General features: G+C 37.2%; 1 protein-coding gene across 6 annotated transcripts in view; it reads right to left on the reverse strand.

Annotated features, from left to right (window-relative positions):
- Positions 1 to 11,475, reverse strand: part of TFB1M (transcription factor B1, mitochondrial) — a 30,044-nt gene extending 18,569 nt beyond the window's left edge. Inside the window, exons 1-5 of one of the 6 annotated variants that reach the window (XM_042795777.1) lie at positions 11,067 to 11,475; positions 10,035 to 10,192; positions 8,375 to 8,526; positions 4,687 to 4,795; positions 2,752 to 2,903 (exon numbers count right to left, since the gene is read on the reverse strand). In XM_042795777.1, the coding sequence (XP_042651711.1) occupies positions 2,752 to 2,903; positions 4,687 to 4,795; positions 8,375 to 8,526; positions 10,035 to 10,192; positions 11,067 to 11,221 (726 nt within the window). In that variant the 5' untranslated portion in view covers positions 11,222 to 11,475. The other 5 variants (XM_042795780.1, XM_042795781.1, XM_042795779.1 and 2 more) reach the window with 5 other exon arrangements.
- Between the last annotated feature and the right edge of the window lie 2,369 nt (positions 11,476 to 13,844).

The following is a 13,844-nucleotide window of genomic DNA, read 5'->3' on the forward strand; positions in this document are numbered from 1 at the left end:
GCCTGCAGATCATGTTGGCAGCGCAGTTCAGGCAAACTACTCTGCCCAGTTTGACTCAAAATTAGACACTGACAAAGATTTTGCATTTAAACTGAAATATGACTCATTTTAATGGAAGTGGGCCAGGAGGTACCCAGCCTAGGTAGCAGATTTGAGGTGAAGCACTGAGGAATTTAGAGCAAGGTAAAAATTCTTAGCCACAGTGTAACAATTTCACAAACTGAAACTACAGAGAGACAAAATTACCTGGTCAACCCTTAAAAGTGCCATTTTTAGTACTGTAGATATGGCCTTATCCTCCTTAACAGGCCTCAGAATTCAGTATATAACATAACTGCTGGTTCTCATCAACAGTTTTAATCAATGTAATCAAATCATATCAGAACAGAGCGGTCTGTTGTCATAGGTCTATACTGATGTAACTCATGCCAACACAGCTGTGCTATAAGGAAACAGAAAAGCAGGAAACTACCACCAGCAAGAAAAGTAAAGGTATTTTCTACCAGCTATACAAGCACAAATGAGCTTGACCACAAATAACATAGCATGATGCTTTATTTTCTTACTGTTAGCATCAAGTTATCCTGATTACAAAGCACATGGCTCCATTCCACGGCAGCATCTTACCCTTCTGCTGAGTTTATGGCATATACACTGAGACTTTCTTTGATATTTAGGCTCTCAGCTTAGAAACATCCAGTAAGGACATAAAACTTCTGAGTATAAAACATTTTCCTTTCAAGAATATAAATCCACAGATACATAAAGTACCAGTAGCAACATATTTATTGTCTGCATTACAGTATTCTCTACTTCCCGGTACTGAATATGCCTGTATATGCCAAATTACAATGGTCAATTTAAGCAACTTCAAAGGGCCAGAAAAAAACCCACAGCTTTTGATCATCATCCTTTTTCCTAATCATAAAACAGAATAGTCTCTCTCAAACAAGTTTTTCATGATGTCAAAACAATGATGGAAACACAAACAAGAAACTAGGAACAATTTTGCCTTCAGTGGAGGATCTGTGTCTAAATAGATGTAAGAACAAGGAGATCCCAGAATGTAAACTGAACAACAATTAACACTGATTCACTGCATGACCTTGAACAACATATTTGATTTCCTAGTGTTACTAACTTCTCAGCATTCTAAGTACAAGGAACTTAAGAATGCATGGTATTTTGCATCTCATTTAGCTACGCTGGGTGCAGAAGCACTATAATCTGCATGTCACCAATGGCATATGCAGCTGGTTACAGCTATATAAAGTACAGACTGCATTTATGCTCTCACTCAGTGCTAGGTCATTTTTTTCACCGCTGTCACAAAACTTTGCATCTTACCCATCACCACTTTGCATTTTACATCATAGTTCATTAGCCATATTTTGCAACAAGGTTTAATCTTAAATGACATGAAGTCCTTCTGGAAAACAGATCTGGATTTTTTTAATGCCTGAAACCACGTGAGCTCAGAACTGAATAAAGAAGTCTAGCTTATTTCATAACAAATGTTTGTCCCTGGTGTTCTCTAGAGCCACCTTCTGGAAATACTTCAGTACTTGTTTCAAATCTTTATTGCAAGACTAATGACAGCAAAATATGGTTTTCTATGACCCCAGAAAACAACAGCAGACATGCCACTTGCATATATATTTGTTACTAATTAACATACCAAAAAAACCACAGCAAAATTTTCCTATTAGAATTTTTACTTTGAAAGATTAAAATTAAAACACTACACACATTTAGGTTGCACACAGAAAACCAGATATTTACAAACACTGGAGTAATTAGATGGAAATTCAGTTTTCATACTGATGTGCAACTCCTTTTTCTTTTTTTATTTTAAAAGCGCAAGTGAGATGCTGGTAAGAAGCCATACCACTTTCATAAATGTAAAGCAAAAAGTCTTCCAGCCTCTATGTTATATGTTTTATGTAATGGCAACAGAAATAAACTGTTAAGTCTGAAAGCATTGTGGAATAAATCAACCTAATATCAACAGATCTCGAATTAATGCTACTACATAGCAGATCAGTTTGGCCTTCTTTGAGAATCTAACTGTTGAGACAAAGTAAAATCTCAATTTGCTCTTGGACTTGCTGTGACTGAAATGATGCCTTATTACACACACAAGGCAGGCAGCAATCCATTAATAATTCTGATATCAAGTCTCATTCAAAAATGCCAGAGTCAGTTTCCACAGTCTTGACAAACACTCCCTGTGTTTTAAATATTTAATCACAACTGGAAATAATGCTAACTTCCCATTTTTCCTTACTTCAAGGAAGGTATCTTTTTTAAAAAAATACTTTTCATTAAGAGGGGAAAGGAAATAACTGAGTTTAGTTCCTGAGATGATTAAAAGGTAAGGAAAAACAGTCTGAGGAAATGGTACATGAATGACTGAGAAGATATTTAAAATGAGAAGAGTGCTGTAGAATCTATTTATGTCAAAGAAATCAGACTTCAGAAAAGAACAGATTAAGTACCTTAAGGAAATATATCCCTCCACAAGAAATAAAAAAATAAATTAATGTGCTGTGAGAGGATTAGAGCATATGATTAACTCAACATTAAAATTCATAATTTACAGCCACACAAACTAAAAATTGAACCAACTCTTTCCTCTCTTTTTAAAGCCAACTAAGATTGGGTTTGTACTTTTAAACAAGAAGTTCCATGGAAACAAATTTTTGTTCAATTTACCACCTGTAAAATTTTGGGAAAACACTTCCATCTTACCTCTGCAACTTCCTTCTGAAAGGTCAACGTCATCTGCGTCCTGCCATAAATAAAAGGTCCATCCTTTTTGGAAACATTTTCAAGCCATTTAATGATTAGAGGAGTTGAAACACTGAAGGGCAGATTCCCAATGATATGTATATCTGGTGGCTCTGTTAACATTTGACAGAAGAAAAAAAACTGTCAAAAAGTTTTGGATAAGATTTTGCCATGAAAGAACACATAAGAAAAAGATATGTGCATATCAACCTAGACTTAAAATATGAAAACAATTTTTATCATGCCACACCAAAATTATGCCTTTCCATTTATACTTGTCTTACACTGACAAAACTGTGTTACTATTCTCAGTAATTAGATGGAAAAAAGTGGTTAGGTTTGGTTCTAATTTACATTTGAATACGTCAGTAGCTTTCAGTTGATTTTCTGCTGATCAGTAATTTCAGCTGAGCTACTCCAGAATAGCAAAACCGTAACAGCAAAACTACAACAGTGTTTCCACAATTTTAAATTGTGAATATTAGGTAGAGAGTAAATAGACACACTCACTCTTCTGTCCAACACGTTCCTCCCAGGGGCATTTTACTGACTCTTCACAACCCCCCAAAACAATCACCTAGATCAAACTGCACAGAACTCTCCTTCTGCATAGTCCTCTGAAATCAGAAGGTCTTAGAATAAGAACATGCCTTAGCCAGTGATACATATTGTTCAATTATGGATCATATCAGTATGTATGTGCTGTACAACACATAGCAGGCATTTCATCAGCTGGGATCCTTATGTCTAACCAGGAGTGCAACAGAAGCAAAAGCAAAGTGTGTTGTTTCTTAGATATTGTGGCATTTCATAACATGAATAAGAGATGACATAAAATTCAAGTTAGTTATCTGGCACACTTATACACTTTCTAGGCTGTGGTATTTCTAGCATACTTGTGATATTACACATATATCAGAGATGGCCAAGTATCTTTCTGAAACCCACCAGTCTTTCAGCTTTTCATATGACAATAATACAGAAAAAGTGTACCTTACCTCTAATTAGTTAGCTCCAAAGACAATAATGCCTTATAGGTATGTTGAAGAAAGGTAACTATTTAAAAACTGCACTACACCTTGACACATACATTTGCTCGTTATTTTGTTTTGTGAAGCACTTGCCTTTTCCAGTGAGACAAATACGGCATGGAATTTTTCAAGGTGAACATAATATGGCATGATCTTTTATGTCCTAAGTCAGAAAGCAGTTTACTGTTCTTCAGGCACTGCAGACAGTGATTATAACTTAAATTAGGACATTTGGAAAGGGGACTGAGAGGTCATCTCTGATTTATCTAATAATATTACATGTTTTAAAAGAGAGGTGAAAGAGTCCTATAAGAACCTCAGATTTGAAAAAAAAAAAAAAAACAAAACAAAAAACAACCAACCAAATAAAAAATCTCTGATTGGATTCTACTTTTGCCAAAGATACCCAGCTGAAACCAAAGCAATAAGAAAACTAAATTTTTGAGGACAAATTTCCTAAAAGTTCAAAGCAAGTTACAGAAATGTCTTCAGTAGAAAAGCAGCAGTGGTGGCTTCTGGCTTCTTCAAAAAGTGGAAGCTGGGAAGAAAGTATACCATTTGATTTGCTTTTATATTTTCCAAGAATCATTATTGTACAGTCAAGACACTCTGAGGTTTGTAACTGCAAAGCTCCTCACTGTTGACTAAGGTGAATGTCACACACATTCTACTTTTCTGTCTTAGAAGAGGAATATGATTCTCTGTTTCCTTCTAGAAAGAAAGTCAGCTTGTTTTTCTCTTACTTTCAAACTGTACCAGAAGGAAGTAACATTTGCACTGAGTGAACTCTATCACAACTATATCACCACGTTTAAGACTAACTCAGAAGCCTTAAAAATTAAGTAAACCAAATCCAAATACTAACCTTCCTCCCAGTTCTTTCTTAAGTGCCCTGGAAAAGCCTTCTCCATCTTATATGTCAGGATATCTCCATGAACAATGCGCACTTTTCCTGGAGCTGCTTCAGATAACATCTGTTTGTAAGCAAGCAAGCAGAACTCACAGTGAGTGTTAACCCAACTGATTTCCAGTTTCAGCCACAGCAGGAATCAAATCATTGCTATATATTTATCTTCCATATACAAAAAAGCACAATAAAAGTTAAGACTGAGCACACTATTAGTAAGTATGTATTTTCAAAAAGCAAACACTAATGAAAAAAATTTAATGTGTGATTCTGTAAATGCTTGCTATTCATAGCTGTAGAATTCTTAAGAGGGATTTTAAACTTGAAAAGACTGCAAAGAGTCTCTTCAAGAAGGACAATTAATAAGCCCCAGGCCACTAACAGGACCCCACCTGATTTAAGAATAATGCAAGCAGCAGGTTTTGAAACATTTTTAGATCCATTACCTATGGAAACAAGCCTTATGTTGTTTATTCTGTCTCCCCCCCAGTAGGGTCTATTACCCAATTTTAGCTGTATGTAATACAAGGCTGCAGAAATATTCAGTCATTTTTAATTTTACATAAAAAAGGGGAAAAGATTCTCTTAATACCCCCTGTAGTAGTCTGAACTTACACCATTAAAAACTACAGAGTTCCCCAAAATAAGGGAATAAGTACCTAGCAATAGAGAAAAATCTCAAAAAAAAAAAAAAGTATCTTTTTAGGCATAATAAAATCCACTCTGTTGTGAACTTCTCATTCCAAATTCCACAGTTTAGCTAGTATTTAATAAAGGCTGAAATGCAAACTCAGAACTGGCTGTAGTTTCATGACCAATTCTGTTATTTCTGGTGTCAGTTTACACAATCAAAATTAGTTACATTTTTTAGTGTTGTAGTGATCTTTTCTCTTAGAGCATGAAACTGTGCACAAACAGCACAATTCAAAAGCAAAGGCAATTTTTACAAAGATAACACTTGGGGATATTTATTATTCCTAAGTCAGAATAATGAAAAATGCCTTAAAGAACAATTTTGCTTTTGCACAGAAACCCAAATCCATAAAGAGTTTAGTGGCTTAACCGCTGAAATAAACTGTTCACCACTATTAGTTCCATCTTTCATCTAAATCACGTTTATATGCTCAGGCGCACAAATATCATTCAGAGGTCTCTGAGCCAAAGGAAAGTGATGCTTTCTCATACTATTCACAAAATGCTTGCATTAATTTTTTTTAAGGTTTTTTTAAGTTTTGGTTTTTTGGGTTTTTTTTTTGTTTTTTTTTTTACCATCAAGACAGCTAAATTTTGTGTGGCATACTAAAAAAAAAGGCTTAGCTAAAAACTAAATGTTCCTACAAGTTAAGTGCAGTTATTTCCAAATAGAAAAAATAAATCTAACCTCAACTCCAAACCACTTAATGGATTTTTTAGCATTATGCAAGCAATTATATGACATACAAATTCACTAATCTGCCATGATTTGTCGAATTTTTCTTTGAAGCTGTTATAAATGCAGTAACAGGATGAAAGATAAATCAATAAAGTTAGAAAATAGCATAAGAGGAAGCAGACAGCTGCCTACATAATAATGGATTAACATATATTGTTTTTTAAATAATGGTTTTCATGTCAAAAGGAGTTTGAGGTTTTTTGAGTATCACACAACATAAACAACGGCTGCATTTAATTTGTGAGCAGAAAATTACACTTGTATATTTCTAATTTGAAATAAAGACTCAGAAACCCACTGAAACTTTCTCCATTTTATGGCTAATGTGTGCAGCTAACAGTTTCAGGAGCTCCTGCACAAGTGCACAAGCTAAAGTGATTCTCAATCATACAGATCATCTCATTCTTCACATATAAGCAAAAGGGCATGAAGAAAACATAAAGGCCATAGTTTAAAAAATTAAATGGCGGTCCTGGAAGAATTCTATATTCAATCCACTCTCTGGCTGAAAGCACCCTTTCTCTCCTCATAAATCTTTCCAGCCTAACAACTATTAGGGCATATGGAGGTTGTGATCCTTTAAGAGTGAGACAGAACTGACAGACTCTCAGCTTGTGTAAACTTTTACTTTGTACACATACGTTCTTCACCATATTTCAGTTTTGCAGTAAAGAGGATCCCAACTTCAGTTTTGTGATAGAGACACAGCCTGAAAGCAGTTAATGAAAAATGCTGTATGCTTTACATCAGTGATTTCGTAAGTATCTAATAAGTAATAGTCTCCAATTGTTATTTTAATCTCTGACATTTTCTGTTATTCAAATCTCAACCCTTTTACGAGCATTTGGTTTTAACAGAGCTTTTAATGAAAAAAACAGGTATTACAACCCACATTATCACAAAAGAAAGATTAATTCTGTTATGTATCATCATATTTGGAGGGAAAAAGAAATTACCAAATTTAACACTAATAGATGCAACATATATCTTCTTCATTCACGTCCACTGTTACTGAGTTATAGAATCTTTATACTCAATAACCTCATTCACATATTTATTTCTAATGCGGGGAGGTCACCAATTAATGACTAATGTTAATTCACTTAAATAGTAAAGATAATTACATTGCAAAATCTCATTATAGACTCTGAAAAGTATACTTCTATTCAGAGAAATCAGCTATAGTGGCTGCTTTTTAGAAGATCGGAAAAATTGTCTGTACTTAAAAAACTGTGTTAACTAAAGCAAGTATCATTTAATCTCAAATTCCTGCAATTCCAAACCAGTCCTTAAAATCTAAAACAAAATACAGATTAGCCCCCACTTGATAAAAGTGAAAACATGAAGTTTTCATATTTTGTAAGGTAAAGATGGTATACTATAAATTATCAATGGCCAAAACTACAGTTACACACATATTCAGGCTAATGGATACAAACAGTTTCATTCATATCTTAAACTAGTTTTGTCCTACAAAGAGATGGTAGCAGTTCTCAAGTGAACAGAAGAGACAGTGCAATATAAGGAAAGCCCTCTGAATTACTGTAATATGAGATTGTAAAGGCACAAGAAAATAGTCAGATATGAAGAGCTTTTGGACTCTGTTTTTCTTGCTAGATTTATGCAGCCAAACTCCATAAACGTGGTAACTTAATAGCAGCACAAGTAGATGACATTTGAAAAATGCCACAGTAACTTGTGAACTTATAACAACTTTCAAAGTAGGGAACAAAAGTTTAAGAGTGTTTTTTTCCTAAAAATGTAAAATAAATGCTTGCTTTATTCTTCTGTACCTGGATGCTAAACCACATTGAATTGTATTAACTGGACATATACTTTCACAATTTTATAAACTTTAAAGCACAATTATTAGGATTAAAATTAAAAATAAAACCAAAGGACATTATGTTCAGCCCTCAAACTACTATTTCACCTGCATGGTGAAATGTACCCAGAACAAACCAGACAGGCCTCAGCATTAATTCAGTTGCAGGATCAGATCCTGATATCAGGCCTATGAGAATGCAGGTGCGATTAATTGCTATACTATGTATTTTTATCTTCAAGCAAATGACATCTTTGATTTAAGCCAAAGAAGCAAACCTATTTTCAGTGCCAAGATCTCAAAAAGACACTTGGAACCTTTCTATGTTCTTAAAATGTTCACATTCAATGTTGTGGATACATTCATACAAATTATTCTCCAGTTGGTACCTTCAATCCTGGAATAAATCGAGTATCTTTTTCAATTAAAAGGAGTTGTTCAACACCAGCACTGAGAATGGATCTGGTAATTCCTCCTGGTCCAGGGCCCACTTCACAAACATGGGCATTTTTCAGCTCACCAGCTTGTCTCACAATCTTGTCTGCAAGACACAAAGAACAGACTAAGACTTTATTCTTGAGAAGATCCAGCTCACTAAGATAAACTCATTGTTTACTGTTAAAGCACAAGCTTGCTTATCCCAGAACAGACACAAACTGTGACACATCCCAGTTAAATGATTGCATGCCTGCTAGACTGCACAAAATTCAAATTTGTTTCATACAAGAATATGCTCAACTATATTATAAAAACTATTTTCAGTTTAATGTCTTTGATATACACTGTTGCTCATTGCAGAATCAAATAAAAAGAGAGTATTACTTCTCATCTGTAAATCTATTGTCCTGCAAGTAAGCACTTTGTGTTCAATGTCCTAAAGCCTCACTACTTATCTTATAAAGGTATTTCACTACAGTAACCCTGTTTCAAGGAAATTTAAGAAGTAAAAAAAGATACAGTGAAGCTCTACCAAGATTACAATATATACAGAGCAATTTTATGAGGGAGGAGTTGGTGTAAAGTAAGAGTTGAAATACAGGCAACTGATAGTTACAGAAAGCGAGGCAGTTGAAAGGTGAGGAAAGAATACCTGTGCATAAGTGGAAGGATACAATATTAGAAGGTATTATAGCAAGGAAATAAAACAGATTAAGGATTAAAAATGTAGCTAATGAAACAAGGGGATCCTTGGGAAACATGGAGAGAAGATGCTGAGAGAAATTATGCTGCTCGCTCCATAACTTCTTAAGTATGCAATAAAAACAAGAAATATCCCAAGACTTATCTACTTGTAAGGTTTTACTAAAAGCATGTAGACATTTTTGCTCCAGGGTAAGAGTACAGAGGTTCAGGAAGTGGACCTGAGTTTCATGTTCATATCCTAAATCCTTATCAACCTGAAGCTTTAAATGTAATCAAATCAACTACATGCAGCTGCACTACATTTATGACTGCAAAACCCAGTCACCACTAGGACAGTAAAGAACCCCACCACTGACTGAACAGTGCCAGCTTTGTCACCCACTGCTCACATGAAACTGGAGGAAACTGAATTGTCATAACAATGTAACTGGTTCAAAAAAGCTACAACATTTCTGATAAACTGAGACAAATGACCTTTATAACCACAGTATACAGTAAGTTAAACTGCACACTGAGTTACAGTACTTTCTATGACACATAATAATCTGAAAGAAATACTAATTTTTTAATCAAATTTATAAACTACAATAATACCCGAACAGTAAAAGTACTCCTAAGGCATAGATTTTTACATTTCAATCAATAACCCATATTTTACATAGGAATATAGTTTCTACCTAAAAATTACTCTGTAATTTATAAAGACAGACATTTTCTAGGAATTTACAAGTAAAATCAATTTGTCTAAGCTAAAACTATTTTTAAAGATTTACCATTGAGCTGCCATTAGTTTGACAGATGTCATCAGGTAAACACCAACACGTTAGCTAGCTAGAATCTGTATCCTAAAGAAAACCAGCATACATGTTTTATAGTAGCTAGAAAGATTAGAATGAAACATTTAACCTGTCAATCGCAAATCCAGTAGAAAGTTCTGGGAAAGTTGTTTCCGTGCCTTAAGGCGGAAGAGTTTAATAATCTCTCCAATAGTTGGCAGAGGAGGCAGACTGAAAGCTGCCACCTTTCCTGGAGCAGCCATTAGACAAAACTCTCGTTCCTTCCTCCTAGAGAAACGTTGAAAGGATGATTCTAGTACACACAACATATTCTGATATACATAATGCTAAAAATGCTACTAAGTTTACAAACCAAGTCATGATTTACAAACCATTATGCAAGTTCTAAGTCTCTGCTCAGCAGATATTTGTGGGACTGGGACAAATCTGGTTTTATAGCTTTGACAAAACATCGAATATAACAAAACTCCCTCCCAACTGCTCAATGTCACCTTTAAAGAAGAACCATTAAGCATAATCTGCTTGAATTTATGTGAGTCCAGGAAGACAGAAAATATTCAAGTGTGCGGGAAGAACAGTTTTAATTCCTGAATCACCTGCTTTTCTAAACAATGGTAACGACAGGCATCCCAAGTGTAAACAGTGACATTAGCTAATATAAAACAAACAAACAAAACAAAACAAAAACCAAAAAACCCTCTTCACTGTTAGCACGACAAGACAAAACGTCCCGCCGAGGCCAGCGGGCAGGCCTCGGTGCCGAGCTCACGGGGAGCGGCGTCACCGCCGGCGCCCGCTCCCACCCGGGCTGCCCGGACACCCCCCGCGCCCCCCCACCCCCACCCCGCAGGGTGCGGAGCCCACCGCTCCGCCCGTCGCGCCTGACGGCCCTCCGCTCCGCTCCGCCCCGCCCAGCCCGGCCACAGCGCGCATGCTCCCCATGACGGCGCCCGGCTGCGCAGGCGCGGTGTCCGCCAGCGCGGCTGGGGAAGCGCAGAGGAGGCGCGGAATGGAGCGTGGCGTGGCGTGGCGTGGCGTGGCGTGGCGTGGCGTGGCGCGGTTCCTCCGTGCGGCCGCACGCGCTTTTTCTCCCTCCGCTTTTGCGAAAAAGAAGCCCCGCAGCCGCGGCGCGGCTCCTTACGGTGTGCGGAGGGAGTCGCCCCGGAACAGGAAGTGCCTCGCCTCTGCCCTGCCGGCGGCTCCTTCAAGGCGCATGCGCCAGTCCCGCGCCCTGACGGGCTCTGGGTCCCGGCGGGGCGGGGCGTCACGTCGCGTCGCTGCGGTGGGGGCGCGCATGCGGGCCCTGGGCCGCGGGGCGTGCGGCTTGGGGCGGCGGCGGAGGCCGGGCCGCGCACACGGGGCGAACCCTTCAGGGGGTTTCGGTCGGGTGCTGCTCCGGCGGCGGCTGGGGGGCGTTCCTGCTGCCGCCTCACCGGGGGCGCTGCTGGCAGGGGTCGGCCGCAGGGGCGGGCCTGGCGCGGCAGCCACTCGGTATGCGTCACCTTGGCAAAGATAGTTATAGGCAATAAAAACCCCCCCACAACCCTGTTGTCATTAATCATTGTGGATAAATGTGTAGTTTGCCCATTTATGTGGTGACTTGGTTTGTCTGACGGCCTTTCAAATACGTAGAGCTGTTACCGACAAGGTGTGGCAACGGGCAGGTGGGTGTCGATGGGAGGTTTTGAAAAGACACAGAATTTTAATGGGAATGCAGGTTCACAGACTTGCAGATCAGTCTGGAATCAAACTGGACTTACATATTTAAAATGGAGGCTTGGTTTGGGGTTTTTTTTGGTTTTTTTTTTTTTTGTTTGTTTGTTTGTTTTTGTTTTTTTGTTGTTGTTTTTGGTTGGTTGGTTGGTTTTCTATTTAAGCCAATTGCTAGGACATTTTTCAGTAAGTCTGGATACTGCACAAATGCTTGGCTTTGGTCATTCCTGTGTGTTGAGATTATTTTTAGACTGATCTGAACCTGTAGTTCATTTCCTCTGAAAATATGAGTGTGTCCGTGCTTGCGTATATAAGTTATTCCAGTGGGAGCCATACAACACACACATTTTGATCTGACTGTGAAATTATCAGTGAAGAAACAAATATTACAATAACGTTCTTATGAGTTATGTAAATTGAACAGTTGCATGTTGCAACAGAATATTAGCTGCAGTATACCAACATGCAAGTGCATGTGTTCATATGTGTGTGCACACATATTTATATCTGTGTATATATACCTAAAATATTGTACAGTTTTGCTCATCCTAAAAGTCACTGGTAGCATCAGAAGCCATTGTGGCAGAGTATTTCTGCAAAATCTTCTGTCATAGTGGATTAAGGAAGTTCCTTTCTCCACAACACTTTTGAACAACTGTTGGATTTTAGGGTTCTTTTTCCATTTTGCCTTTATAATTCCATGCTTGCTGATTATTATGACAGTGCAAGTGAATGCTAAGATGTTTTCAGAAATCTAAACAGTTACTAAAAAGCCTCAGATAATCAAGGATATTGTTAGGTAGATAAATGAAAATGAAGACCTGAAAGGATTTGTAAAAAGCAATTCCTCACTCAGGATAAATAATGGGTATAATTCTAAATAGCTTTGTGCATTAGATGTAGCCTCTGACATCAATAGCCTGTTCCAGTTAAATAACAGCAGATGCTACAAAGTATTTTAGTGTTCTCCTGTGGAGAATTAAGTGGAAGAAGGTTGATACACAGTATCTGCATCAATATCTCTTTACAGATGTAGGTTCAGTTGTGTTCTGAAATCAATCAAATGTATCACAGTTGAAACCTATGCATGTCAGATAAATAATACGTGTGTGAATATTAGTGGAGTCAACAGGAAAGAAAATATAATGTGAAGGGGCAACACTTAAAGAAAAATTATAATGGATCTAATTATACAGTCATTAAAAACAGGAAACTCTGCAATTGGTGTAAGCAAGAAAAGGAGCTGGCCTAGGGTTTATTGTTTACATACAGTGGAATATTGGAATAAAATGTTGTGATCCTAATCTTACCTGAAACGCTGGAGTTCTGAGTTTGCGAGGTATAAAGTATTTGTCTTTATATTATTTGAATTTAAAGTCATTGTAAATGAAATATAAAATGTAAGCTCCACCTGTTGGTGAAAATGTGGGATTTCAAATAGCATTTGTTACTTTGCCTAATTCCAGAAAGACTTCACAAGAAAATAATGGTGACTTTTCTACTTAAAATCTGAAGAAATTTGAAGGAATATGGACTGGGTCTTAGGAGGAGCAAGTGTAAAAATAGCATGGGATGAGTCAGCTTTGTGACCAGCTGAGGCATCCAGGCTATGTTAACCTTAAAGCAAAGAAGTTGCCAGTTTAAATATTTTCCTCAGTATACAAAAAATGTTACATCAGAACATTATTTTAATAATGCATTTAATACTTGATTGTCACTATGGCTGAGCTTTTTCATCTCGCAACCTCAAGTCTACTCAATCTTTGTATACAAATATTTTCTGTCCTGGTTAAATTACAAGCTCACTCTTGCTTAGGTGCACATATAGAAGTTTCCAAGTATTTCATGTGGCCATAACTCTTTCTGTAATAATAACAAGATACAGTAGATTTATACTTAAGTACTTAAATATAGCAATCTGTGCTAATAGGTCTATGTGTAGAAAAATCACTTGCTAAAATATTTCCCGTTTATAGTTGAAATGTTTTCCAGGCTCCTGAAGTTGTTATAGGGGTAGTAGTGTATGGGTTGGAGTGTCAAGGTGACCCCTAAAACTCATGAAGGGAAAGTGGATGACTTAAGCCTTAACTCATCACATCATCAGGTCATTTCTAGAAGATGTCTACAACTAAGTCTCATGTATTCTGCAAGAGGAAAAGTGATCCTTCCCAGCTTTCATCTCCTTATCCCAGCCCTGTTATTCCTG

This window comes from Tyto alba, unplaced genomic scaffold (assembly GCF_018691265.1).
Source record: "Tyto alba isolate M040663 unplaced genomic scaffold, T.alba_DEE_v4.0 Super-Scaffold_22, whole genome shotgun sequence".
In the NCBI taxonomy this organism is placed as follows: domain Eukaryota; kingdom Metazoa; phylum Chordata; class Aves; order Strigiformes; family Tytonidae; genus Tyto; species Tyto alba.